General features: G+C 41.3%; 1 protein-coding gene across 1 annotated transcript; it reads left to right on the plus strand.

The window, feature by feature from the left end:
- Positions 1–24,628: 24,628 nt before the first annotated feature.
- On the plus strand, positions 24,629–25,935 carry LOC123079674 (probable membrane-associated kinase regulator 4). Its single transcript, XM_044502476.1, has one exon. The coding sequence runs from the start codon at positions 24,694–24,696 to the stop codon at positions 25,783–25,785; it is 1,092 nt and encodes a 363-aa protein (XP_044358411.1). The 5' UTR covers positions 24,629–24,693; the 3' UTR covers positions 25,786–25,935.
- Positions 25,936–27,078: the final 1,143 nt, after the last annotated feature.

Raw genomic sequence — 27,078 nt, forward strand, 5'->3', positions numbered from 1 at the left:
CCATCGGTCGGCCATGGGCATGTAGAGGACGAGGACGACATTGGGGAAGCCATCGGATAGATTGATGTGGCTCGGGGGCAGGCGATGGAGGCGAGGGGAGAGGGGAGAGCGAGGGAGAGTGGCTAGGGAAGGCTAGGGTTCGCGGAGGATGGCCGCCACGCATGGCATGGCCGACGGATGGCCGCCAGGGCTTCCCTGCCTCCATGTAGCGAGGTGGGAGACAAGTGGGGCATGGGCTGGGCCGGCACTGTGCACTTAGGCCCAGTGCATAGTGGCTTTCTCTTTTAATTTTTTGATTTGCTTTTTATTTGTATTTTTCTTCTGTTTTTTCATTTTTCATTTCTGTTTTGCTTTCATTTCTTCTGTTTTGTATTTAATTTCAAGAGCAATTGAGTTTAGTAAAATATGGAACTTGGCCCATAATTTCCATTGCAATTTTAGACACTGCCACAAAAAGTTTGGGAGTTATTTAAAATAGTTTGGATTATTCATAAATAGAAAAGCATTTAAAAAGTTGTTTTAACACTAATTTAATTGCTAGAGCCCATGTAAGCAACAAGTGATGTTGTTTTCCTTAACCATTATTTGTTTTGGAATATTTGCTAAATGGTGAAATATTTTCCAACCATGTTTGTAAATTTAAATTCTCACTTTAAATTTGAATTGGATTCAGAGGTGGAATTTGAAATGAGATTTGAACCCAAGTCATCAAGCATTGCAAAACAAAGTGTCTTAGCATAATCAAGATGGATTACTATAGCTTAATACATGGGGATGTTACAATAGGATTATCCGAAGATGGAGTTAAGAAGAAGGTTTTCCCTTTTATCTTTGGGGGGAAAAAGCATTGACATGGTATAGGCTATGTGATGATATTGGAATGTGGGATTGGAACCGATTGAAATTGGAATTTCATCAAAAGTTTTATCCTATGCATCTGGTTCATCGTGATCGGAATTATATATATAATTTTTGGCCTCACGAAGGAGAAAGTATCGCTCAAGCTTGGGGGGGGCTTAAGTACATGCTGTACACATGCCCCAATCATGAGCTCCCAAGAGAAATTATCTTACAAAAATTTATGCTCGGCTTTCTCATAATGATCAAACCATGCCTGATTCTTCTTCTACTGGTTCCTCTATGAAGAAAACTATTTAATTCATATGGGATCTTTTGGAAAGAATTAAACGCAACTCTGAAGATTGGGAACTCGGCAAAGGTAAAGATTTAGGTATAAAACTTGAGTTTGATTGTGTTAAATCTTTTATGGATACCGATGCTTTTCAGAAGTTTAGCATTAAATATGGACTTGACTCTAAGATAGTAGCTTCTTTTTCTGAATCATTTGCTACTCATGTTGATCTCCCAAAGGATAAGTGGTTTAAATACCATCCTCCCTTTAAAGAAAAGATTGAGGAACCCATTATATCTAAAGATGAAAGTATCATTTACAATGTTGACCCAGTTATTCCTACTACTTATATTGAGAAACCCCCTTTCCCTGTTAGGATAAAGGAACATGCTAAAGTTTCAATTGTGGTTACTAAAAGTTATGTTAGAACACCTAGACCCTCTAAACAAATTAAAGTTGAACCTAATGTTGTTATGGTTAAAGATCTCTTGGTTGATAATATCGATGGGCATGCTATTTACTTCTGTAATGAAGATACTAGAATTGCTAAACCTGATCTTAAAGATAAGAATAGGCATGTTGTTGGCATGCCCATTGACTCTGTTAAAATAGGAGATCATTGTTACCATGGTTTATGTGATTTGGGTGCTAGTGTGAGTGTTATTCAGTTTACCTTATATCAAGAGATCATGAATAATATTGCACCTGCTGAAATAGAAGACACTGATGTTACTATTAAGCTGGCGAATAGAGATACTATTTCACTACTTGGGATTGCTAGAGATGTTGAAGTCTTGTGTGGAAAGATAAAATACCCTACTGATTTTCTAGTCCTTGGTTCTCCACAAGATGAATTTTGTCCCACTATATTCAGTAGACCTTTCTTGAATATAGTTAATGCTAAGACAGACTGCAATAGAAAGACTATTAGTGTTAACTATGGTGATGTATATCATGAATTTAATTTCTCTAAGTTTCATAGACAACCTCGTGATAAAGAATTGCCTAGTAAGGATGAAATTATTGGTCTTGCTTCTATTGCGTTACTTCCTACTGATTCGTTAGAACAATATTTGCTAGACCATGAGAATGATATGCATATGAATGAAAGAAATGAAATAGATAAGATATTCTTTGATCAAGCACCTATCCTTAAACATAATTTGCCTGTTGAAACTCTTGGAGGTCCTCCTCCACCTAAGGGTGACCCTGCATTTGAATTAAAGCAATTACTTGATACTTTGAAATATGCTTATCTTGATGAAAAGAAAATATATCATGTTATTATTAGTGCTAACCTTTAAGAGCATGAAGAGAAAAGACTACTTCAAATTCTGAGGAGCACCATGCTGCTATTGGATATACTTTGGGTGATCTTAAGGGCATTAGTCCCACTCTCTGTCAGCACAAGATTAATATGGAGCCTAATGCTAAGCCAGTTGTTGATCACCAACGATGGTTAAATCCTAAGATGAAGGATGTGGTGAGAACCGAAATATTAAAGCTTCTGGAAGCAGGTATAATCTATCCCATAGCTGATAGTAGATGGGTAAGTCATGTTCATTGTGTTCCCGAAAGGAGATATAAATGTTGTTCCTAATGATAAAAATGAACTCATTCCATTAAGAGTTGTAACTGGCTATAGGATGGTAATTGATTTTTAAAAATTAAACAAAGCTACTGGAAAAGATCATTACCCCTTGCCTTTTATTGATCAAATGTTAGAAAGATCGTCTAAGCATACACACTTTTGCTTCCTTGATGGATATTTTGGTTTCTCTCAAATACATGTGTCACAAGAAGATCAAGAGAAAACTACATTTACTTGTCCCTTTGGAACTTATGCTTATAGACGTATGCATTTTGGTTTTGCTACCCTTCAAAGATATATGACTGCTATATTCTCTGATTTTTGTGAAAAGATTGTTGAGGTTTTCATGGATGATTTTTCCGTTTACGGGACTTCTTTTGATGATTACTTAAGCAACCTTGATCGAGTTTTACAGAGATGTGAACAAACTAGTCTTGTCTTGAACTGGGAGAAGTGCCACTTTATGGTAAATGAAGGTATTGAAGTAGATAAGGCTACAGTTGATGAGGGAGGTATTGAAGTAGATAAGGTTAAAGTTGATGCAATTGAGAAAATGCCATGTCCTAGAGATATAAAAGGTATAAGAAGTTTCCTTGGTCATGATGGTTTCTATAGAAGGTTTATTAAAGACTTCTCTAAAATTTCTAGGCCTCTTACTAATCTCTTGCAAAAAGATGATCCATTTGTTTTTCATGATGAGTGTGTAGAAGCCTTTGAAACACTTAAGAAAGCCTTAATTTATGCACCCATTGTTCAACCACCTGATTGGAACTTGCCTTTTAAAATTATGTGTGATGTTAGTGACTATGTTGTTGGTGCTTCTCTAGGACACATAGTTGATAAGAAATTAAATGTTATCCATTATGCTAGTAAAAATCTAGACAGTGCTCAACGAAATTATGCTACTACTGAGAAAGAATTTCTAGCGGTTGTGTTTGCATGTGATAAATTCAGATCTTATATAGTTGATTCTAAAGTAACCGTGCACACTGATATTGCTGCTATTAAATATCTTATGGAAAAGAAAGATACTAAACCTAGGTTTATTAGGTGGGTTCTATTGCTACAGGAATTTGATTTGCATATTACTGATAGAAAGGGAGCTGAGAATCCTGTAGCTAATAATTTGTCTAGATTGGAAAATGTTCTTGATGACCCACTACCTATTGATGATAGTTTTCCTGGTGAACAATTAGCTCTTATAAATGCTTCTCGTAATACTCCTTGGTATGCAGACTATGCTAATTACATTGTTGCTAAATATATACCACCTAGTTTCACATATCAACAAAAGAAAAAGTTCTTCTTTGATTTAAGACATTACTATTGGGATGACCCACATATTTACAAAGAATGAGTAGATGGTATCATTAGGCGTTGTGTACCTGAGCATTAATAGGAACAAATCCTACGGAAGTGTCATTCTGAGGCATACGGAGGGCACCATGTTGGAGATAGAACCGCACATAAGGTATTACAAATTTACAATCTTGTTTTTATTGGCCTACTCTCTTCAAGGATGCACGCAAGTTTGTCTTATCTTGTGATGAATGTCAAATAATTGGTAATATCGGTAAACATCAGGAAATGCCAATGAATTATTCACTTGTTATTGAACCATTTGATGTTTGGGGATTTGATTATATGGGACTTTATCCTTCCTCTAATGGGTATATGCATATTCTAGTTGTTGTTGATTGCGTCACTAAGTGGGTAGAAGCTATTCCAACTACTAGTGCTTATCATAACACTTCTATTAAAATGCTTAAAGAATTTATTTTCCCGAGGTTTGGAGTCCCTAGATACTTAATGACTGATGGTGGTTCACACTTTATTCATGGTGCTTTCCGAAAACTTCTTGCTAAATACGATGTTAACCATAGAACTGCATCACCTTATCATCCTCAGTCTAGTGGACAAGTTGAATTGAGGAATAGAGAAATTAAGTTAATCTTGCAAAAGATGGTAAATAGATCTAGAAAGAATTGGTCTAAGAAACTTGATGCGTTATGGGCTTATAGAACTGCTTATAAAAATCCTATTGGTATGTCTCCATATAAATGGCCTATGGAAAAGCATGTCATTTACCTCTTGAGCTAGAACATAAATCATATTGGGCAATTAAAGAACTTAACTATGATTTCAAACTTGCCGGTGAGAAGAGGTTATTTGTCATTAGCTCGTTAGATGAGCGGAGAACCCAAGCATATGAAAACGGCGAGTTGTTTAAAGAAAAAGTTAAAAGATGGCATGATAAAAGAATCCAAAAAGGGGAATTCAAAGTGGGTGAATATGTTCTATTATACAACTCTCATTTCATATTATTTGCAGGAAAACTTCTTTGTAAATGGGAAGGCCCATATATCATTGAAGAAGTTTATCGTTCGAGAGCTATCAAGATCAACAACTCCGAAAGCACTAATCCGAGGGTGGTCAATGGACAAAGAATTAAGCATTATATCTCAGGTACACCTATTAATGTTGAAACTAACACTGTCCAAACTATGACACCAGAGGAATACATAAGAGAGACCTTCCAGAACACTCCAGAACACGGAAAAGGAATAGGTATGTGATACGGTAAGTAAACCGACTCTAAAAATTCCATAAAAATATTTTCTGCCCGTTTTAGAATATTAGAAAAAATACAAAAATAAGAAACAACCGAGGGTACCCACGAGGTGCACACAAGGCACCAGTGGGCGTGCCTTGGTGGCTGTGGTCCCCTCGTGAGCCTCCCCGACTCCGTTTTCTTCTGGAATACTTGTTTTGCAATATAAAAATTAGTTATATATACCTCCAGACGTTTTGACCACCGTATCGCAGAAATCTCCTCTGTTCTTGTTTCGTGTTGTTTTTCTGACAGATCTAAAGTATGTCGTCCCAAAACTCGGTTGGAGAGAACCATGTTCTCCACGCCTCTACAAATCCAAGAGCCCATGAAGATAATGATCACTATGAGTGGTCAATTACTGAGGAGGTCGATGCTGACTTAAAGAGGTTGTATTCCATGGAGCAGGAGGAAACCTCTCGGCCACAACCCAGGGACATGCACGTGGAATATGAGGGATCGAGCTTGCTGGATACGGTTAAACCTCCAAACACTCAATTTATTTCTTATCATAACCTGAAAAAGAGTGTTGCTTCATCTACCTTAGCCAGGAGGCAATAAGCTTTAAGAGGAAAATTGCATCCTCAAGGGCATCATCGCCAAGAATATTCCACCATCATCACCGAAGAAAGAAACTTGAGTACACGGGTATGGGCACTCCCCTTGGCTTGTGCCAAGCTTGAGGGAGGTGCCCCGGTATCGTATCACCATCACTTTTATTAGATTTACCTATCTTAGTTTGATCCTTAGTTATTTCATCATTTATTAGGATAAAAGTTTAGTATGATCTATTTTCAAGTGCTAGTTTCGTGATCTATCTATCTATGTAATCGAGTTGAGAGTTATATAATAAAGAGTAGTTTGAGTTTTGCTTCTTTACTTCTATGTTTCAATCTTAGCAATGGAAATAATGAAAAGATCATATGCTAATCTTATGGAAAGTAATGACTTTACATAAATAAAAGTATAAGTGGTAAAATTTATTGGAAGTTAACAAACATAGTATTGGTCAATGATGCAATTCATGAAAGATTGATAAGTGAAGAGAAGATTCACATATAAATATTCTATCTTGGACATCTTTTATGATTGTGAGCCCCCATTAAATATTTTATGTCAAATTGTTGACGTTGGACAAGGAAGACAACGTAATGAGTTATGTTTGCTTATATTCACACAGGAGTTATATTGCTATGGATCCTCCAACATGTGGTGATTGCTCAAATATCTTTGCTAGCCAAAAATTCGCACCAAGTAGAGATACTACTTGTGCATCCAAAAACCTTTAAACCGGTTTCATATCATGAGAGTTCACTATTACTACATATGGATTGAATAAGATCCTTCAATTAAGTTGTCATCGGTGTATAAAGCAATAAAAAATGCTCCTAAATATGTACGATCTTTTATTGTAAGGGAAATAAAGCTTTGTACGATCTTGTGATGGTAAAGAAATAAAAGCGACATACTGCATAATAAAGGTCGCTATCACAAGGGGCAATATAAAGTGGCGTTCCTTTACATTAAGAGCTTGCACATCCAAAACCAAAAAGCGCATGACAACCTCTTATTCCCTATGCAAAGGGCATATCCTTTACTTTCATGTATTTACTTTTTATGCAAGAGTCAATAGTGTTCTCCTCTATTCCTTTTTATTTTTCTCTTTTGCGAGCATCATGTGGTGGGGGAAGATCTAGGCATATATATCCAGTTGGATATGAGTGATCATGAGTTATTATTGTTCACATTACCCTTGAGGTAAAGGAGTTGAGAGGCGAAATTATAAGCCCCTATCTTTCTATGTGTCTGACTGAAACTTTTGCCCCATATATTTCTCATGAGTGTCAGCAATCATTGAAGACTAAATGATAGTTGAGTATGTGGACTTACTAGATGAAAGCTCTTACATAAGAACCTTCATGAAAGTATGATGAATTGTAATTGCCTTGTTGACTGAGAACACAGTTTGTTAGTTTTCAAGAAAGTTCATGCTTTATACTTTGTTGTTGTGATGAATTGTTACTTGCTCATGAGAAGTTTTATGATGATATATTTATGTTATAATAATGATCATGATGCTTCTATGTCTGTATTTTGTTTTTATCGACACCTCTCTCTCTCTCTCTCTCTCTAAACATGTGGTCATGATTATCGATATCGGCTTTCGCTTGAGGACAAGCAAGGTCTAATCTTGAGGGAGTTGATACGTCCATTTTGCATCATGTTTTCCTACTGTTATTTATAATGTTTTTGACCGATATAATACTTTGTCGAGCAATTCTAATGCCTTTTCTCTCTTAATTTGCGAGATTTACATGAAGGGGGAGATTGGCGGCAGTTGGAATTCTAGACCTGAAAAAGCTATGTCAGAGATACCTATTCTACACATCTTCAAATGAGCTGAAATTTCACATAGAATTATTTTGAAATAAATAAAAAATACTTGAAGAAAGAAATACCATAGGAGGCCACCCAGGTGCCACAAGGCACCAGGGCACGCCCACCCCCTGGATGCGCCCTGGTGGCTTGTGGGGCCCCTAGCCAGCCTCCGATGCCCATCTTATGGTATATAAGCCCATTTGCCCTAGAAAAAAAGGAGAGGACTTTCGGGATGGAACGCCGCCGTCTCAAGGCAGAACTTGGGCAGGAGCACTATTGCTCTCCGGTGGAGCGATTCTGCTGGGGACACTTCCCTCCCAGAGGGGGAAATCAAAGCCATCGTCATCACCAACAACCCTCTCATCGTGGGAGGACCAATCTTCATCAGCATCTTCACCAGCACCATCTCATCTCAAACCCTAGTTCATCTCTTGTATGCAATCTTTGTCTCAAAACCTCATATTGGTACATGTGGGTTGCTAGTAGTGTTGATTACATCTTGTAGTTGATGCTAGTTGGTTTATTTGGTGGAAGATTATATGTTCGAATCCTTGATGCTATTGAATACCCCTCTGATCTTGGACACGAATATGATTTGTTAGTAGTTACTTTTGTTCTTGAGGACATGGGAGAAGTCTTGTCATAAGTAATCATGTGAATTTGGTATTCGTTCGATATTTTGATGATATGTATGTTGTTGTTTACCTTAGTGGTGTTATGTGAACATCGAATAGATGACACTTCACAGTATTTGGGCCTAAGGGAATGCATTGTGGAGTAGTAATTAGATGATGGGTTGCTAGAGTGACAAAAGCTTAAACCCTAGTTTATGCGCTATTCCGTAAGGGGCTGATTTGGATCCATATGTTTCATGCTATGGTTAGATTTATCTTAATTCTTCTTTCATAGTTGCGGATGCTTGCAAGAGGGTTTAATAATAAGTGGGAGGCTTGTTCAAGTAAGGACAACAGCCAAGCACCGGTCCACCCACATATCAAATGATCAAAGTAACGAGCGTGAATCAAACAAACATGATGAAAGTGACTAGATGGAATTCTCATGTGTCCTCAAGAGCACTTTACTTACTATAAGAGAAAGTATTGGCCTGTCCTTTGCTACAAAAAGGATTGGGCTACCTTGCTGCACTTTAGTTACTATTGTTACTTGTTGCTCATTATAAATCACCTTGCTATCAAACTATCTGTTACCGATAATTTCAGTACTTGCAGGCATTACCTTGCTGAAAATCGCTTCTCATTTCCTTACGCTCCTCATTGGGGTCGACACTCTTACTTATCGAAAGGACTACGATTGATCCCCTATACTTGTGGGTCATCACATACTGACACTGTTTCTAGGGATGCGCGTCTGCCTTGGCCGGCCGGCCCGGCCGACGACCACTCAGTCACTCACATCCGGCTATCCCCTCGTTTAGTGCCTTTGTATTTCACAAGTACGCATTTGTTCATCCCCAATTTTAGTGTGCATGAGATGATTAGGATTCTCATGTACACATTTCTAATTCTATGTATTTTTTATTCATAATTTTAGAACATTAGCATGCCTTACAATATTGCCTAAGAAGCATTTTGTTAGTCTTATTTTACTATCTTTATGGTCTTTCCGTCGTAATATGGCATTGTCCAACAAGATGTATGGGCGGAAGTTTACTTTTAACACTATGCAAATGAAGTTATATATATTTGTTTACATAGCACACCCACACACATATCTATCCTCTTAGGACTTAGAAGCACATGTCATCGAGTTCGCCCTAGGGCCTTCTGAAACATAGTTCCGGCCCTGGTTCTAGTTGTGTGTTTGAGTCTATACACAGTGCCACAACATATTCAAATACAAGCATGCATGGATGGACCCCCCCCCTCCATTCTTAAAAGAGGAAAAGAGGCAACATCTTGTCAGTTTTTGTTGCTTGAGTCATTAGGAAAGTCGTACTATAAAGAGGAAGTGCACCGTGGAGATATGGTGGGATTCAGATCACATACACTAAGAAATATGCACCCACAAAATATCCCCACCACTTTATAGTGTGCCCAAGCTACAATTGTTATACACATGAAACAGGTAGCCCGAACCCTCCGTCATCTGGCCCTCCGGGGCAGTCTCCAACCAGCTTCCGGGGTCAACAGAAGGATTGCACCCTCGAGTGCAACCTCTTTGCTAACCCCGAAACCTGCCTAGAGCCTCTGGGGCCTAGACCCTAGGAGCCTCTAGGGCATGCAGATTCAGTGCATAACGGTTGGAACCACCTATAAAAGTTTCCCTTCTTCCCCACGAAGAGAGTGAAGACTCCATTCTCTCTCATCCATTGATTTGAGATCATATTTCTTGGAGATCTCTCTTCCTAGCCACCCAAACTTGTTGATTTTATAGGAAAGCAAGAGGAAACCCCAATCTACACTTTCACCAATGAAAATTGGAATCACTCTTGATCCTTGGTGGATCTTGTTACTCTTGGAGTTACTAGATCCTCCTAGATGGTTGGAGTCCTTCTTAAAGCTACCTTGTTGTGGTGTTCTTAGTATAAGTTTGTAAAGGATTAGTGGGCGCATTCAAGTCCAACCACGAGTGATTTGAGGCTCATTCGTTGGGGTGATTCAAAAGGATGTTAGGGTGAGCCATTTGGTATCACTCGGGAAGCCTTGGCTCCCGCACCTCTCCAACGAAGATTAGCACTCCCAAGAGTGTGAACTTTAGGATGCATCTTCGTCTCTGAGCTTGTGGTTTATCCTTTTTGTACCTTTACCTGTGTTGCTTGCTACTAGTTAGCTTGTTTCTTTAGCTTTACTTTTTGCTACCTAGCTTATCACATCATATGGTTGTTCTCAACATAGAATGCACATCTAGAGAACTTGCTTCATCTATTTTACCCCATATCTTTTAAGAAAAGATAAATTTTGGAGTCTCCTATAAATCCTCTTCCACATTAGTCAACCTCTTCGATCTTTTCAGAAGGTCTATGCCTGGCACTTGCTAAGAATGACTTTGATGTGGGTGCCAAGTTGCATAGAGGATGGATCAATCCGAGGGTGTGATGGCTTGCAAGTGCACAACGTTTAGTTGTAGTCTTTTCGAAGTAAGAGTATCGATCCCACATGGAGCACATGAATTGAACTTTGTCTTTTGTAAAGACTTCAGAAAATGTGCCTGCAAGTTAGTTGTAGATGAAAATAAAATGGAGGTGGAAAGGTTGTAATATTTTTGGTGGAGTACGAACAAAAGTAAATTGCGGAAAAGAAGTAAAAGAACAACGCAGAGTAAATAAGCAATGAAACTGAGAATATGATTGAAGCTTTCTCAGGGAGTCTAAAATCCCCACTAGTATGTGTCTAATGTAACTTATGTGAGTCCATAGTTCTTGGTTGGATACTCGAGCCACTCTTCATGTTTGTAATTGAGCAGAGTCGGGTACAGTATACGAGCTACTATGTGTAGTCCTCGTATCATGCACGACACCCCCGTAGTTTCCCCATTCCGGTTCGCACAACAGTGATTAAGGGTTTCCCTGTGAAGGTGGCCACACTAAGGGTTCTCTGTTACTCCCTCGTTTCAAAGTCGGGGAAGAGAGGATAATGTTGCCACCTCTTTACCATTATATCTCAGCATGTATAATGACAACAATATGCTCCATGGCCATACAAGGTGGAAATGCTGATTGGGCATCTTCACAACATTCATAAAGACTACTAAATCAAACATTCAACAGAGAATCTCCGATCCTTATAAGCATTCAACACCTACACTTACTAGGATTCGTCCATATCCCGGGAACTAAGAGGATTACTCAGACATGGAGATGGCAAACATCATATGGATGGCGGTGCCAAACATGAATGATAGATCGGAGTAATACACGTAGGAATCCTCTAGGGTTTGGTATTACAATGGAATGAAGATGGATGGTGGTGAAGATGATGATGGATATCGTTGTTGCCGACGTCTCCTTGTACAAGGTGTTGGCAATTGTGATGTCCTTCTTGTCGATTCCCCCTTCGGATGCCTTCTAGAGGCTAGGGTTCTTCGTTCTGGAGAGGTTTATGATGGTTGTGGGTGTCTCTTCCACGATCCTATCACATGAGGTAGAAGTATTCAATTAGGGGGCAGCGGCACCGGCTAATACGGCTAGCAGTACAGACGCGCGTGGTCGTACTAAACTCCATTGATTGCTCTGGACCTTTATATTGTTTCTTTCTTCCCTTTTTATTATTTCTTTTTATGGCAGTCTTATCATCCCAATTGGAATGATTTTGACATCAAATCCTTGGAATTCTTTTCTTCTGCCCCAAAAATACCTATGTGGGTGAAATCCTGGCAAAAACAGACGAAAGAGGTACATGAAGGGGGTAAAATCCGACAAACCCTTCGCCAGTTTTGGCTAAGCATCTGGGTGTTGTGTATTGCATTTGGTGGTGAGGAGACAACTCTTCGCCAGTTTTGGCTATGCCCACACTGAAGGAAATATGCCCTAGAGGCAATAATAAAGTTATTATTTATTTCCTTATCTCATGATAAATGTTTATTATTCATGCTAGAATTGTATTAACCGGAAACATAATACATGTGTGAATACATAGACAAAACAGAGTGTCACTAGTATGCCTCTACTTGACTAGCTCGTTGATCAAAGATTGTTAAGTTTCCTAGCCATAGACATGAGTTGTCATTTGATAAACGGGATCACATCATTAGGAGAATGATGTGATTGACTTGACCCATTCCGTTAGCTTAGCACTTGATCGTTTAGTATGTTGCTATTGCTTTCTTCATGACTTATACATGTTCCTATGACTATGAGATTATGCAACTCCCGTTTACCGGAGGAACACTTTGTGTGCTACCAAACGTCACAACGTAACTGGGTGATTATAAAGGTGCTCTACAGGTGTCTCCGAAGGTACTTGTTGACTTGGCATATTTCGAGATTAGGATTTGTCACTCCGATTGTCGGAGAGGTATCTCTGGGCCCACTCGGTAATACACATCACTATAAGCCTTGCAAGCATTGTAACTAATGAGTTAGTTGCAGGATGATGTATTACGGAATGAGTAAAGAGACTTGCCGGTAACGAGATTGAACTAGGTATTGAGATACCGACGATCGAACCTCGGGCAAGTAACATACTGATGACAAAGGGAACAACATATGTTGTTATGCGGTTCGACCGATAAAGATCTTCGTAGAATATGTAGGAGCCAATATGGGCATCTAGGTTCCGCTATTGGTTATTGACCAGAGAGGTGTCTCGGTCATGTCTACATAGTTCTCAAACCCGTAGGGTACGCACGCTTAAACGTTCGTTGACGATATAGTATTATATGAGTTATGTATGTTGGTGGCCGAATGTTGTTCGGAGTCCCGGATGAGATCACGGACATGGCGAGGAGCTCCGGAATGGTCCGGAGGTAAAGATTCATATATTGGATGATATGGTTAGGCCAAGGGGTCAGGCCCACGGGGCTATAAGTCGGTGCAAAAGGAGTTTTGCGGAGGCTAGGGGGGCAAACGCCGGAGACCCTGGCGTCTGACCCTGGGCCAGACACCGAGGCCCATGGCGTCTGGGCCAGACGCCAAGGATTGTGGTGTTTGGTCCTGGAGTCCGAGTGGGACTCTTGCCTTTCGGGCAAAACCGACTTTGAGGAGGCTTTTGCTCCAAGTTTCGACCCCAGGGCTCAACATATAAATAGAGGGGCAGGGCTAGCACCAAAGACATATCAAGAAACACCAAGCCGTGTGCCGACAACCCCGTCCCCTCTAGTTTATCCTCCGTCATAGTTTTCGTAGTGCTTAGGCGAAGCCGTGCGGAGATTATTCTTCACCAACACCGTCACCACGCCGTCGTGCTGCCGGAACTCATCTACCACTTCGCCCCTCTTGCTGGATCAAGAAGGCGAGGACGTCATCGAGTTGAACGTGTGCTGAACGCGGAGGTGCCGTATGTTCGGTACTTGATCAGGACGGATCATGAAGGTGTACGACTACATCAACCGCGTTGATAAACGCTTCCGCTTATGGTCTACGAGGGTACGTAGATTACACTCTCCCCTCTCGTTGCTATGCATCACCATGATCTTGCGTGTGCGTAGGAAATTTTTGAAATTACTACGTTCCCCAACAGTGGCATCCGAGCCAGGTTTATGCGTAGATGTTATATGCACGAGTAGAACACAAGTGAGTTGTGGGCGATACAAGTCATACTGCTTACCAGCATGTCATACTTTGGTTCGGCGGTATTGTTGGATGAAGCGGCCCGGACTAACATTACGCGTACGCTTACGTGAGACTGGTTCTACCGACGTGCTTTGCACACAGGTGGCTGGCGGGTGTCAGTTTCTCCAACTTTAGTTGAACCGAGTGTGGCTACGCCCGGTCCTTGAGAAGGTTAAAACAGCACTAACTTGACGAACTATCGTTGTGGTTTTGATGCGTAGGTAAGAACGGTTCTTGCTCAGCCCGTAGCAGCCACGTAAAACTTGCAACAACAAAGTAGAGGACGTCTAACTTGTTTTTGCAGGGCATGCTGTGATGTGATATGGTCAAAGACATGATGCTATATTTTATTGTATGAGATGATCATGTTTTGTAACCGAGTTATCGGCAACTGGCAGGAGCCATATGGTTGTCGCTTTATTGTATGCAATGCAATCGCCCTGTAATTGCTTTACTTTATCACTAAGCGGTAGCGATAGTCGTAGAAGCAATAGTTGGTGAGACGACAACGATGCTACGATGGAGATCAAGGTGTCGCGCCGGTGACGATGGTGATCATGACGGTGCTTCGGAGATGGAGATCACAAGCACAAGATGATGATGGCCATATCATTATATTGATTGCATGTGATGTTTATCTTTTATGCATCTTATTTTGCTTAGATCGACGGTAGCATTATAAGATGATCTCTCACTAAATTTCAAGGTATAAGTGTTCTCCCTGAGTATGCACCGTTGCGAAAGTTCTTCGTGCTGAGACACCACGTGATGATCGGGTGTGATAAGCTCTACGTTCAAATACAACGGGTGCAAGACAGTTTTGCACATGCAGAATACTCGGGTTAAACTTGACGAGCCTAGCATATGCAGATATGGCCTCGGAACACTGGAGACCGAAAGGTCGAGCGTGAATCATATAGTAGATATGATCAACATAGTGATGTTCACCATTGAAAACTACTCCATCTCACGTGATGATCGGACATGGTTTAGTTGATTTGGATCACGTGATCACTTAGATGATTAGAGGGATGTCTATCTAAGTGGGAGTTCTTAAGTAATATGATTAATTGAACTTTAATTTATCATGAACTTAGTCCTGGTAGTATTAGCATATCTATGTTGTAGATCAATAGCTCGCGTTTAGCTCCCCTGTTTTATTTTTGATATGTTCCTAGAGAAAACTAAGTTGAAAGATGTTAGTACCAATGATGCGAATTGGATCCATGATCTGAGGATTATCCTCATTGCTGCACAGAAGAATTATGTCCTTAATGCACCGCTAGGTGACAGACCGATTGCAGGAGCAGATGCAGACGTTATGAACGTTTGGCAAGCTCGATATGATGACTACTTGATAGTTTAGTGCACCATGCTTTACGGCATAGAATCGGGGCTTCAAAGACGTTTTGAACGCCATGGAGCATATGAGATGTTCCAAGAGTTGAAATTAGTATTTCAAACTCATGCCCATGTCGAAAGGTGTGAGACCTTTGACAAGCACTTTGCCTACAAGATGGAGGAGAATTGCTCAGCTAGTGAGCATGTGCTCAGAATGTCTGAGTACTACAATCGCTTGAATCAAGTGGGAGTTAATCTTCCAGATAAAATAGTGATTGACAAAATTCTCTTATCACTATCACCAAGTTACTAGAACTTCGTGATGAACTATAATATGCAAGGGATAACGGAAACGATTCCCAAGCTCTTTGTGATGCTGAAATCAACGAAGGTAGAAATCAAGAAAAACATCAAGTGTTGATGGTTGACAAGACCACTAGTTTCAAGTAAAGGGCAAAGGGAAGAAGGGGAACTTCAAGAAGAACGGCAAGCAAGTTGCTGCTCAAGTGAAGAAGCCCAAGTCTGGACCTAAGCCTGAGACTAAGTGCTTCTACTGCAAAAAGACTGGTCACTGGAAGCGGAACTACCCCAAGTAATTGGCGGATAAGAAGGATGACAAAGTGAACATAGGTATATTTGATATACATGTTATTGATGTGTACTTTACTAGTGTTTATAGCAACCCCTCGGTATTTGATACTGGTTCAGTTGCTAAAAGTAGTAACTCGAAACGGGAGTTGCAAAATGAACAGAAACTAGTTAAAGGTGAAGTGACGATGTGTGTTGGAAGTAGTTCCAAGATTGATATGATCATCATCGCACACTACCTATACTTTCGGGATTAGTGTTGAACCTAAATAAATGTTATTTGGTGTTTGCGTTGAGCATGAATATGATTTGATCATGTTTATTGCAATACGGTTATTCATTTAAAGTCAGAGAATAATTGTTGTTCTGTTTACATGAATAAAACCTTCAATGGTCATACACCCAAGGTGAATGGTTTATTGAATCTTGATCATAGTGATACACATATTCATAATATTGAAGCCAAAAGATGCAAAGTTAATAATGATAGTGCAACTTATTTGTGGCACTGTCGTTTAGGTCATATTGGTGTAAAGCACACGAAGAAAATCCATGCTGATGGGCTTTTGGAATCACTTGATGCTTGCGAGCCATGCCTCATGGGCAAGATGACTAAGACTCCGTTATCCGGAACAATGGAGCGAGCAACTGACTTATTGGAAATAATACATACTGATGTATGCGATCCGATGAGTATTGAGGCTCGCAGCGGGTATCGTTATTTTCTGACCTTCACAGATGATTTGAGCAGATATGGGTATATCTACTTGATAAAACATAAATCTGAAACATTTGAAAAGTTCAAATAATTTCAGAGTGAAGTGGAAAATCATCGTAACAAGAAAATAAAGTTTCTACGATCTGATCGTGGAGGAGAATATTTGAGTTACGAGTTTGGTCTTCATTTGAAACAATGCGGAATAGTTTCGCAGCTCACGCCACCTGGAACACCATAGCGTAATGGTGTGTCCGAACGTCATAACCGTACTTTATTGGATATAGTGCAATCTATGATGTTTCTTACCGATTTACCACTATCATTTTGGGGTTATGCATTAGAGACAACTGCATTCACGTTAAAAAGGGCACCATCTAAATCAGTTGAGACGACACCGTATGAACTGTGGTTTGGCAAGAAACCAAAGTTGTTGTTTCTTAAAGTTTGGGGTTGCAATGCTTATGTGAAAAAGTTTCATCCTGATAAGCTCAAACCCAAATCGGAGAAATGTGTCTTCATAGGATACCCAAAGGAGACAGTTGGGTACACCTTCTATCATAGATCCAAAGGCAAGACACTCGTTGCTAAGAATGGATCCTTTCTAGAGAAGGAGTTTCTCTTTAAAGAAGTGAGTGGGAGGAAAGTAGAACTTGATGAGGTAACTGTACTTGCTCCCTTATTGGAAAGTAGTTCATCACAGAAATCTGTTCCTGTGATTCCTATACCAATTAGTGAGGAGGCTAATGATGTTGATCATGAAACTCCAGATCAAGTTACTACCGAACCTCGTAGGTCAACCAGAGTAAGATCCGCACCAGAGTGGTATGGTAATCCTATTCTGGAGGTCATGTTACTTGACCAAGGCAAACCTACGAACTATGAAGAAGCGATGGTGAGCCCAGATTCCGCAAAATGGCTTGAGGCCATGAAATCTGAGATGAGATCCATGTATGAGAACAAAGCGTGGACTTTGACTTGCCCGATGATCGGCAAGCCATAGAGAATAAATGGATCTTCAAGAGGAAGACAGACACTGATAGTAGTGTTACTATCTTCAAAGCTCGAATTGTCGCAAAAGGTTTTTGACAAGTTCAAGGTGTTGACTACGATGAGTTTTTTTCCTTACTCGTAGCGATGCTTAAGTCTGTCCGAATCATGTTAGTAAATTGCCACATTTTATGAAATCTGGCAAATGGATGTCAAAACTACATTCCTTAATGGATTTCTTAAAGAAGAGTTGTATATGATGCAACCAGAAGGTTTTGTCGATCCTAAAGGTGCTAACAAAATGTGCAAGCTCCAGCGATCCATCTATGGACTGGTGCAAGTATCTCGGAGTTGGAATATATGCTTTGATGAGTTGATCAAAGCATATGGTTTTATACAGACTTGCGGTGAAGCCTGTATTTACAAGAAAGTGAGTGGGAGCACTACAACATTTCTGATAAAGTATATGTGAATGACATATTGTTGATCGGAAATAATGTAGAATTTTCTGGAAAGCATAAAGGAGTATTTGAAAGGAGTTTTTTCAAAGAAAGACCTCGGTGAAGCTGCTTACATATTGAGCATCAAGATCTATAGAGATAGATCAAGACGCTTGATAAGTTTTTTCAATGAGTACATACCTTGACAAGATTTTGAAGTAGTTCAAAATGGAACAGTCAAAGAAAGAGTTCTTGCCTGTGTTACAAGGTGTGAAATTGAGCAAGACTCAAAGCCCGACCACGGCAGAAGATAGAAAGAGAATGAAAGTCATTCCCTATGCCTCAGTCATATGTTCTATAAAGTATGCTATGTTGTGTACCAGACCTATTGTGTACCTCACCAGGAGTTTGACAAGAGGGTACAATAGTGATCTAGGAGTAGATCACTGGACAGCGGTCAAAATTATCCTTAGTGGAATAAGGAAATATTTCTCGGTTATGGAAGTGATAAAGAGTTCGTCGTAAAGAGTTACGTCGATGCAAGCTTTGACACCGATCTGGATGACTCTAAGTCTCGATCTAGATACATATTGAAAGTGGGAGCTATTAGCTAGAGTAGCTCCGTGAAGAGCATTGTAGACATAGAAATTTGCAAAATACTTACGGATCTGAATGTGACAGGCCCGTTGACTAAAATTATCTCACAAGAAAAACATGATCACACCTTAGTACTCTTTGGGTGTTAATCACATAGCGATGTGAACTAGATTACTGACTCTAGTAAACCCTTTGGGTGTTGGTTACCTGTCGATGTGAACTATGGGTGTTAAACCACATAAAGATGTGAACTATTGATGTTAAATCACATGGTGATGTGAACTAGATTATTGACTCTAGTGCAAGTGGGAGACTGAAGGAAATATGCCCTAGAGGCAATAATAAAGTTACTATTTATTTCCTTATTTCATGATAAATGTTTATTATTCATGCTAGAATTGTATTAACCGGAAACATAATACATGTGTGAATACATAGACAAAACAGAGTGTCACTAGTATGCCTCTACTTGACTAGCTCGTTGATCAAAGATGGTTAAGTTTCCTAGCCATAGACATGAGTTGTCATTTGATAAACGGGATCACATCATTAGGAGAATGATGTGATTGACTTGACCCATTCCGTTAGCTTAGCACTTGATCGTTTAGTATGTTGCTATTGCTTTCTTCATGACTTATACATGTTCCTATGACTATGAGATTATGCAACTCCCGTTTACCGGAGGAACACTTTGTGTGCTACCAAACGTCACAACGTAACTGGGTGATTATAAAGGTGCTCTACAGGTGTCTCCAAAGGTACTTGTTGAGTTGGCGTATTTCGAGATTAGGATTCACTCCGATTGTCGGAGAGGTATCTCTAGGCCCACTCGGTAATACACATCACTATAAGCCTTGCAAGCATTGTAACTAATTAGTTGCAGGATGATGTATTACGGAAGGAGTAAAGAGACTTGTCGGTAACGAGATTGAACTAGGTATTGAGATACCGACGATCGAACCTCGGGCAAGTAACATACCGATGACAAAGGGAACAACATATGCTGTTATGCGGTTCGACCGATAAAGATCTTCGTAGAATATGTAGGAGCCAATATGGGCATCCAGGTTCCGCTATTGGTTATTGACCAGAGAGGTGTCTCGGTCATGTCTACATAGTTCTCGAACCCGTAGGGTCCGCACGCTTAAACGTTCGTTGACGATATAGTATTATATGAGTTATGTATGTTGGTGACCGAATGTTGTTCGGAGTCCCGGATGAGATCACGGACATGACGAGGAGCTCCGGAATGGTCCGGAGGTAAAGATTCATATATTGGATGATATGGTTAGGCCAAGGGGTCAGGCCCACGGGGCTATAAGTCAGTGCAAAATGAGTTTTGCGGAGGCCAGGGGGGCAAACGCCGAAGACCCTGGCGTTTGACCCTGGGCCAGACACCGAGGCCCATGGCGTCTGGGCCAGACGCCAAGGATTGTGGCGTTTGGTCCTGGAGTCCGAGTGGGACTCTTGCCTTTCGGGCAAAACCGACTTTGAGGAGGCTTTTGCTCCAAGTTTCGACCCCAGGGCTCAACATATAGATAGAGGGGCAGGGCTAGCACCAAAGACATATCAAGAAACACCAAGCCGTGTGCCGGCAACCCCGTCCCCTCTAGTTTATCCTCCGTCATAGTTTTCGTAGTGCTTAGGCGAAGCCCTGCGGAGATTATTCTTCACCAACACCGTCACCACGCCCTCATGCTGCCGGAACTCATCTACCACTTCGCCCCTCTTGCTGGATCAAGAAGGCGAGGACGTCATCGAGCTGAACGTGAGCTGAACGCGGAGGTGTCATACGTTCAGTACTTGATCGGGACGGATCATGAAGGTGTACGACTACATCAACCGCGTTGATAAACGCTTCCGCTTACGGTCTACGAGGGTACGTAGATTACACTCTCCCCTCTCGTTGCTATGCATCATCATGATCTTGCGTGTGCGTAGGAAATTTTTGAAATTACTACGTTCCCCAACACACACGCCATTCAATTCTAGAACCTGGCTGACGAGGGTATGACCACCCATTTGGCTCGGCCTCCCTCCCCAACTTTCTTCTATCATGAGCTACGAGGTTGGTTGTTGGATTGGTTGGGGCGGCCTAACGGTCCAAACATTTGGATGATGTTGATGGTCGTGTACCAGCTATGGCTTGCTCACGATGACACAAGGGTTAATGGCCGTTGCAAAGAGCTTTGATCTATCATGGAGCTCACACAATGTCTCTTGGAGGAACGACAAGAGTTCCTTGATCACACCCATGCAGGTTAAGGAATGTTGAAGACCACCACTAGAGGGATGGAGCAAGGCCAATGCAAAATGGCACTCCGGTGAAGTCCTTAGGTAATGGAGGTTGTGTGTGACCATCATGGCACCTTCTTTGCAGGAGCATTGCCATTTTTTTCTCAAACGTCACGGAGCCTACGTTTGCGGGGCTACTGGCGTGCCAATGGGCGATCAAGTTAAACCTTCCAAAGGTCATTCTGGAGACGAACTATGGGCCACTGGTGGAAGAAATCAAGGATCTCCTTCAATTCAGGGTGGAGCACCGTGTGGTGTGGATGCCCCATACGGCGAACAGCGTTGCACATTTCCTTAGCCAGGGAAGGCTGCAGCAGTCGTGTACCACCATGTTGTATCTGGTGCTCTCGGAGCAGACCGAGAATGTTGAACATAAACACAACAAATTTCTCCTAAAAAGGGCGTGACTAGTACCATTTGGGCGCTTATTTTCTTCAAGAATGTAGGATCAACCTGGCTCTAGTAGGAAAGGTTCGCGACCTTGAGGATGGTAATCAAGAACTGTAAACCTTGTGAGAGAGATCCATCTGAGAAGCGGGCCTTCTTTTTTTTCGTTTGTTCCAGAATAGCTGCAGTTCGTAATGTAGATTTTTCAAAGAACATCGTGCATCTGAATTACCATACTTCATCCAATCCAAATTAATTGTCGCAACTTTAGTACTCCATCCGATCCAAATTAATTGTCGCAACTCTAGTACAACTTTAGTCGGATGAAGTATTACGTTTCCGACGATCAATCACATCACGGATATATCATATATGGCCTCGAATGACGGGAAAAGAAAAATTAGAAAGCACGAGCGTGGAGCGCCTGTGGCCGATGCACCGCGTCTGCATGCGATCCACCGCTTTAGCAGAATCAGGAATGGCGCCTCAAGTGCGAAACAGGTAGCATGGCGTGGTGCATGTACCGAACAGGTTTGCCATGCACTCCGATAAAAGAAGGCCACGTAGCTTGCTGCAAGTGCAACTTTGCCATAAAATAAGCCTTTCTTTCCCCTCCTGATTAAACAGGTTTGTTCCATTCTCCTAAAAGAGGTTTGTTCCATTCTCCTAAAATAGGTTATCTCCCAATCAACTAGTTGAGTCACATCTCAGAGTATGGGAACAGTACAAAGGAACCTGGTGGAGTGGGCGTAACCAAGTGTCCAAGTTACCCACGAACCATTGTCCGGCTTTAGCTGGATAGTTACATGTACAAAGTGCTAGCTAGCTCATCATGGGATAACCTGCCTAACCATTTCTCGAACATCTAAACCAAGCCAGGATCACTGCTTATTGCCATATGTCATACGGAGCAATGATTACGATCTGAACCTGGAGAGTTACGCGGTCAAAACTGCGCACAAACTTTCTGCCCCTGGTGATCAGAGGCCCCATAATTCATGCAAGAAAAGAACCTTTGTGCTCGCTTCCAAGTTTGGAGAAGCGGCAAAGTACACCTCGAGCTCTGAGAGGTTTCATAGAGATAGGGGACCCTCCTTTCCTTCTACAGGGTAAAGAGAGAAAAAACATTAGGCTCCCACCAGGAGATGTCCGGCAGCTGCGCTTGGCATGCGCCAATATTTTGAACTCATGCAGTTAAAGCACCCTGCAGCTTGTTAGTTTACTGTAAAGGAAAAGATAACCACTGGCCTACCCTAAGCTAATCGTTTAGGGTTTATACTGTCGCGGTGTCGCCTCTCACTCACGCGTCATGAATTTTCAGGTATAATTATGTCACGGGATGTCACTATGGCGGTAAAGTTTCAGAAAAACTATTGCCGGTAAGAGTATGGATTTTCTTGTAGTGCTGGTGCATCGTTTCTATAATGTTTCCAGGTTCCTAAGAATGTGTAGTGGGCAGCATGAACCTTTTTCAAGTTCCAACCACCAGCAACCACGTAACACTGCTACAGGAATATCAATTGTCTTTAGACCTGCAATTCAGGGGGTTAACTGTTGCAGTTGTTAACTTTGTACGGCGATATTTTTTCATATAGATGTTCAATGTATGGTGTTAGTAGGGGTGTTAGGCACTTGATACGACACCTAACCTAGTTGGCATCCCTATCTAATCAGCTCTATCACCTGCAAAAGAATACAGGAATAGAGATTATCATATGGTGTTAGGTTACAGTAAATAATGCCAATGAGTTAGTATTGGGGGCAGATGTCATTCCCATGATACCTTTAAGCAATTTGTGGAACCTTGCTTAGTGCTCTAGCTGGTGCCAGGAGTACTAGCAGATATAAAGAAGGGTCCAGAAACATATCATAAAATACTTCTAACATGTAGCAAATGGCAACTTGACTATAATTTGTGCACAGAAGTGTTTACTTTTTACAAGGCCAATAATACCTCTTTGTTTGACGAAATTTGAGGAAGGTTCTTTTGCCTCAGGGTTTCTTCAGAGGCAATCTATCACCACTGATGCTAAAGATCTGCATATAAAGAACTATGATTTGTGCACAGAAATGTTTACTTTTTACCAGGCACCACTGCCTCTTTGTTTGACGAAATTCAAGGTCTGTCCAGGTTCTTTTGCCTCAGGATTTCTTCAGAGGCAAGTTATCACCACTAATGTCAAAGATCTGCATATATGAAAAAAGTAGTGAGTAACTTTCAAATAAAGAGGTGTTTTTAGCCTAAGTCAGAAGAATGAACATGCTGATCAAGCCAGACACCTAAAACAAGATCACCTTAGAACAAGAGAACCCTAGAACCAGATAAGACAGATATTATTAATGCACCTCAAGGCCTCGATGAGCGGTAATGCACGCTCGGGGCTGCACGCCCACTAATCAATAATTACACCAGAGAGGCAAAGTTGACACTGGGGTCAAAGGAAAGGAGCTGATGCAAAGCGCAGGAGAGACGAAGACAAAGGACACATACAACATCTAGCCGCGCACGCGCAGCTTGGACAGGAAACTTAAACAAGGGGCCTGATCTCTTGCCACTGATGTCACCCTCACACTTCCATAGGTTGACATCGAGATGAAATAAACAAATAGCAGGTTGCTCCATGTTTTCAGGGCATGCGGCCTTCCCCCTCTGAATTTAAAAACCGCAAGCTTTGGGCGTGAATTGGTCAAGCATCAACAATATATTCCTGTAGCTTGGAAGCAAATCCACGCCACAGAAACTTTGCATACTTCACCGTGTCTTGCTGAAATCATATTGTTTCACGAGGTAATTTACCTCAAGATAGAATTGTGGCCTTTGAATCTGAACACATTCCTACACTTCCTTGCTCGAAAGAATACGAAACTCCACAATAAAACCATCCCAGTTCGCATGCTAACCAAGAGGTTTGGGGCCCCTGCACATCAGCAGGCGTGAAGCAGTTTGCGAGTCACTTATTGGTAAAAGTGCCACCTTGTTGGCCTAGCACTTAATGGCTACCTGCTAATCCTACACATCAAACAAACAAATAGGTTAAGTCATGGAAAGAGGAGAAACATGCAAAGGAACAGGTGAGATAACCTAATCACCTAATGCACTGCAGGAACAAATAGAGCAATAATAGAGAATGACAGTAACTAGTGCACTACAGTACTGCATTACGTGTAGCCGTGACAGGGGGGACTAGGATGCAAACAAGAGGCAGATCATAGGGGGAAAGGTGGGTCCCTCAAAAGGAGTATAAGCCAATTTACAAACCTCTTCAGCTACAGGCATTCGGCTTTAAAGCTTGATCAAGCTCCTTGCACTTCCTTCCTAAAACACAACCACCATCTCTGCCAAAACCAAACCAAACCCAGAGACCAACCCACCAGAAACACAAGGCCAGGCACCAACAATGGCAAGACATGGCCCCCAAATCCATGACCAACCACTCCAAGAAGAGGACTACATAGACATGGAGCTGAGCTCACCCGCAGCTGCAAAGGTGGTCACCAATACAGCAAGCTTGCTTTGCTACACCACAGCCATGGCAGCCTCCCCCCAGCAGTCGAGGGAGTTTGAGTTCCACATGTCAGCTCCCGTTGACCACTGGGAGCCCATGGCATCACCAGCAGATGAGCTCTTCTACAAGGGCAAGCTGCTGCCGCTCCACCTTCCACCACGCATCCAAATGGTTGAAAGGCTCCTCGAGATCGCGGCTGACAAGGGCCTCCTCTCCGCGAGCACTGCCCCCGCTACACCATACCAGTCGTGCCACGTTTCACCAGCAAATTCATGTTATGCAAGTGGTGAGCTCAATGCAGAGCAGTACTTCAGCGAGTGCGCATCCGCCAGTATTGCTGCTGCTGAGGTGGAAGCAGCATGCGAAAAGAAGCCATGGTCCAAGAAGCTCAAGTTCATCAGGAATCTCAACCTTGGTCTCAAGCTCAAGGCATCAAAGGCTTACCTCAAGACAATATTTGCCGCTAAAGCAGGGGATCCAGATGACAAGGGTGGTGCACCAAGAGCAAATGAGTTCTCCACCGCCCAGGTCAAGAGTTGGAGGAAGAACCCATTTGGCCAGATCAGAAGCAACAGGTACACAACCTCGCCCATCAGCGACAGTGCCACACTGGGAGGGCAGCTTAAAGAAGATGAGTACGGCCATAGGAGGTCATTCTCTAGTGTCATTATCCGATATTCGTCATCAAACAAGACGTCATCTGCCTCATCATCATCATGCTCTTCGTCAAATTCATCATCCTACGTCCCGAGCTCAAATGACTCTGGTTTGGGGCCAGTGCTCAGGAGGAGCAGCAGTGCCAGCTCAGAGATGGATAATCCAATCCAGGGTGCAATAGCATACTGCAAGAAGTCGCAGCAACTGGCCTCAGTGAGGAAGAGTGCAAGCGATGCAGGTTTCCGGTTCATGTCATCATCAGTGTCGAAGATAGCTGCAGAATCTGAAGATGAAGAAGACATTTTTGAGATTTGCAGTCAACGGTAGTATAGATGGTATAAAATTTCAACACCCTGATGATTTTGTACACATTTGTATTTTGATCATATGTTTCCTGAAGACATGCTATCCCCTTAAAAACTTGGCTATGTAAGTAACTTCTGTCTATGAATGAACAGTTTCACTATGTTCCGAGTACTAGTATTTTAGCACTTGACATGGTTGTGGAAGTACCAAAGTGCAGATAGAATCCCACCAAAAAACTAAATCTAGGCAAACCTTTCTCTGATCAGTATCCATATTACAGGTGCACATGTAGCAAGTCCATACCTAAAAAGAGATGCAACAGGAACAAGCATCTTATGTCACATGCAATGAGCCATAGTTAACAGAAAGACAGCCAATTATTTTTGGGTAAAGCTGACACTTTTGTCCCATGCTTGGTTCTCTATCTATCTCCAAATGCACAAATTAGTTCCTGATTAAAGCCTACCTGCTTTCTGTTTGTTGAACACAACACAAAAACATACACTCAAAAGCTTGTGTGTCAACTGTGTGTCTATGATGTAACATAGGTAAGGAACTAAGCAAAAAAATTACAAGTTATTAAAGATATTATCAGAGAAGGCAAGACAATGAACCTTTTATCATGAAACCTGACTGCAACTTGAATACTAGTACATGGCACCACACTAATGCGAGTGGCAATGGCATAAATAAAGTAACCCAAAAGACTCCAAAATTGTGTGTTAAAATGAAATCTTTTCTGGCAAGTTGCACCTTGATATTATCAGTTAATATGATTTTGGGATTTACTCTTCTAAATGCTGATCCTTGTGCATTTAGGGGTCTGAATGCATTCTCATGGCTCTACGTCAACCAAGGAACATTTTCCATATACTATGTCAGGGACCTTGTTTAGGAAATACTGTACAAGTCACTGGTGGCGGGCACTTAAAACATGGAAGGCAAAAGAGGAAAGGTGAAATACCTTTCTTGTAGTGACAAACAAAAAGCAGTAGTGCAATAAAATGAATGGAAAAAGAGAAGAAAAGCAAAGTAAGAATTACCTACGATTACACACCTTTAAAGCTATAAATCATTAGACAAAAATAAAATAAATGGAAAAGGAGAAGAAATGCAAAGTGTGAATGATAGGAGGCAACAACTTCTTAACAGCCCTTTTTTGTCCTAAAAAGCTTTACTGAAGACCTGGGGGGAAGTTTATACTGGATTGGTTTTCTTCATTTAAGAAGACAATTGTGGTAAAACTACAATAACATATCAGATATAATATCTTACCATACGCATTTAATAATTGTTGGAAAAAGAACACTGGTC

This window comes from Triticum aestivum, chromosome 3D (genome assembly GCF_018294505.1).
Source record: "Triticum aestivum cultivar Chinese Spring chromosome 3D, IWGSC CS RefSeq v2.1, whole genome shotgun sequence".
In the NCBI taxonomy this organism is placed as follows: Eukaryota; Viridiplantae; Streptophyta; class Magnoliopsida; order Poales; family Poaceae; genus Triticum; species Triticum aestivum.

Bases quoted from the DNA above. Each gene is read 5' to 3' on its own strand.
- LOC123079674 (XM_044502476.1), top strand. From the start codon at position 24,694: ATGGCAAGACATGGCCCCCAAATCCATGACCAACCACTCCAAGAAGAG.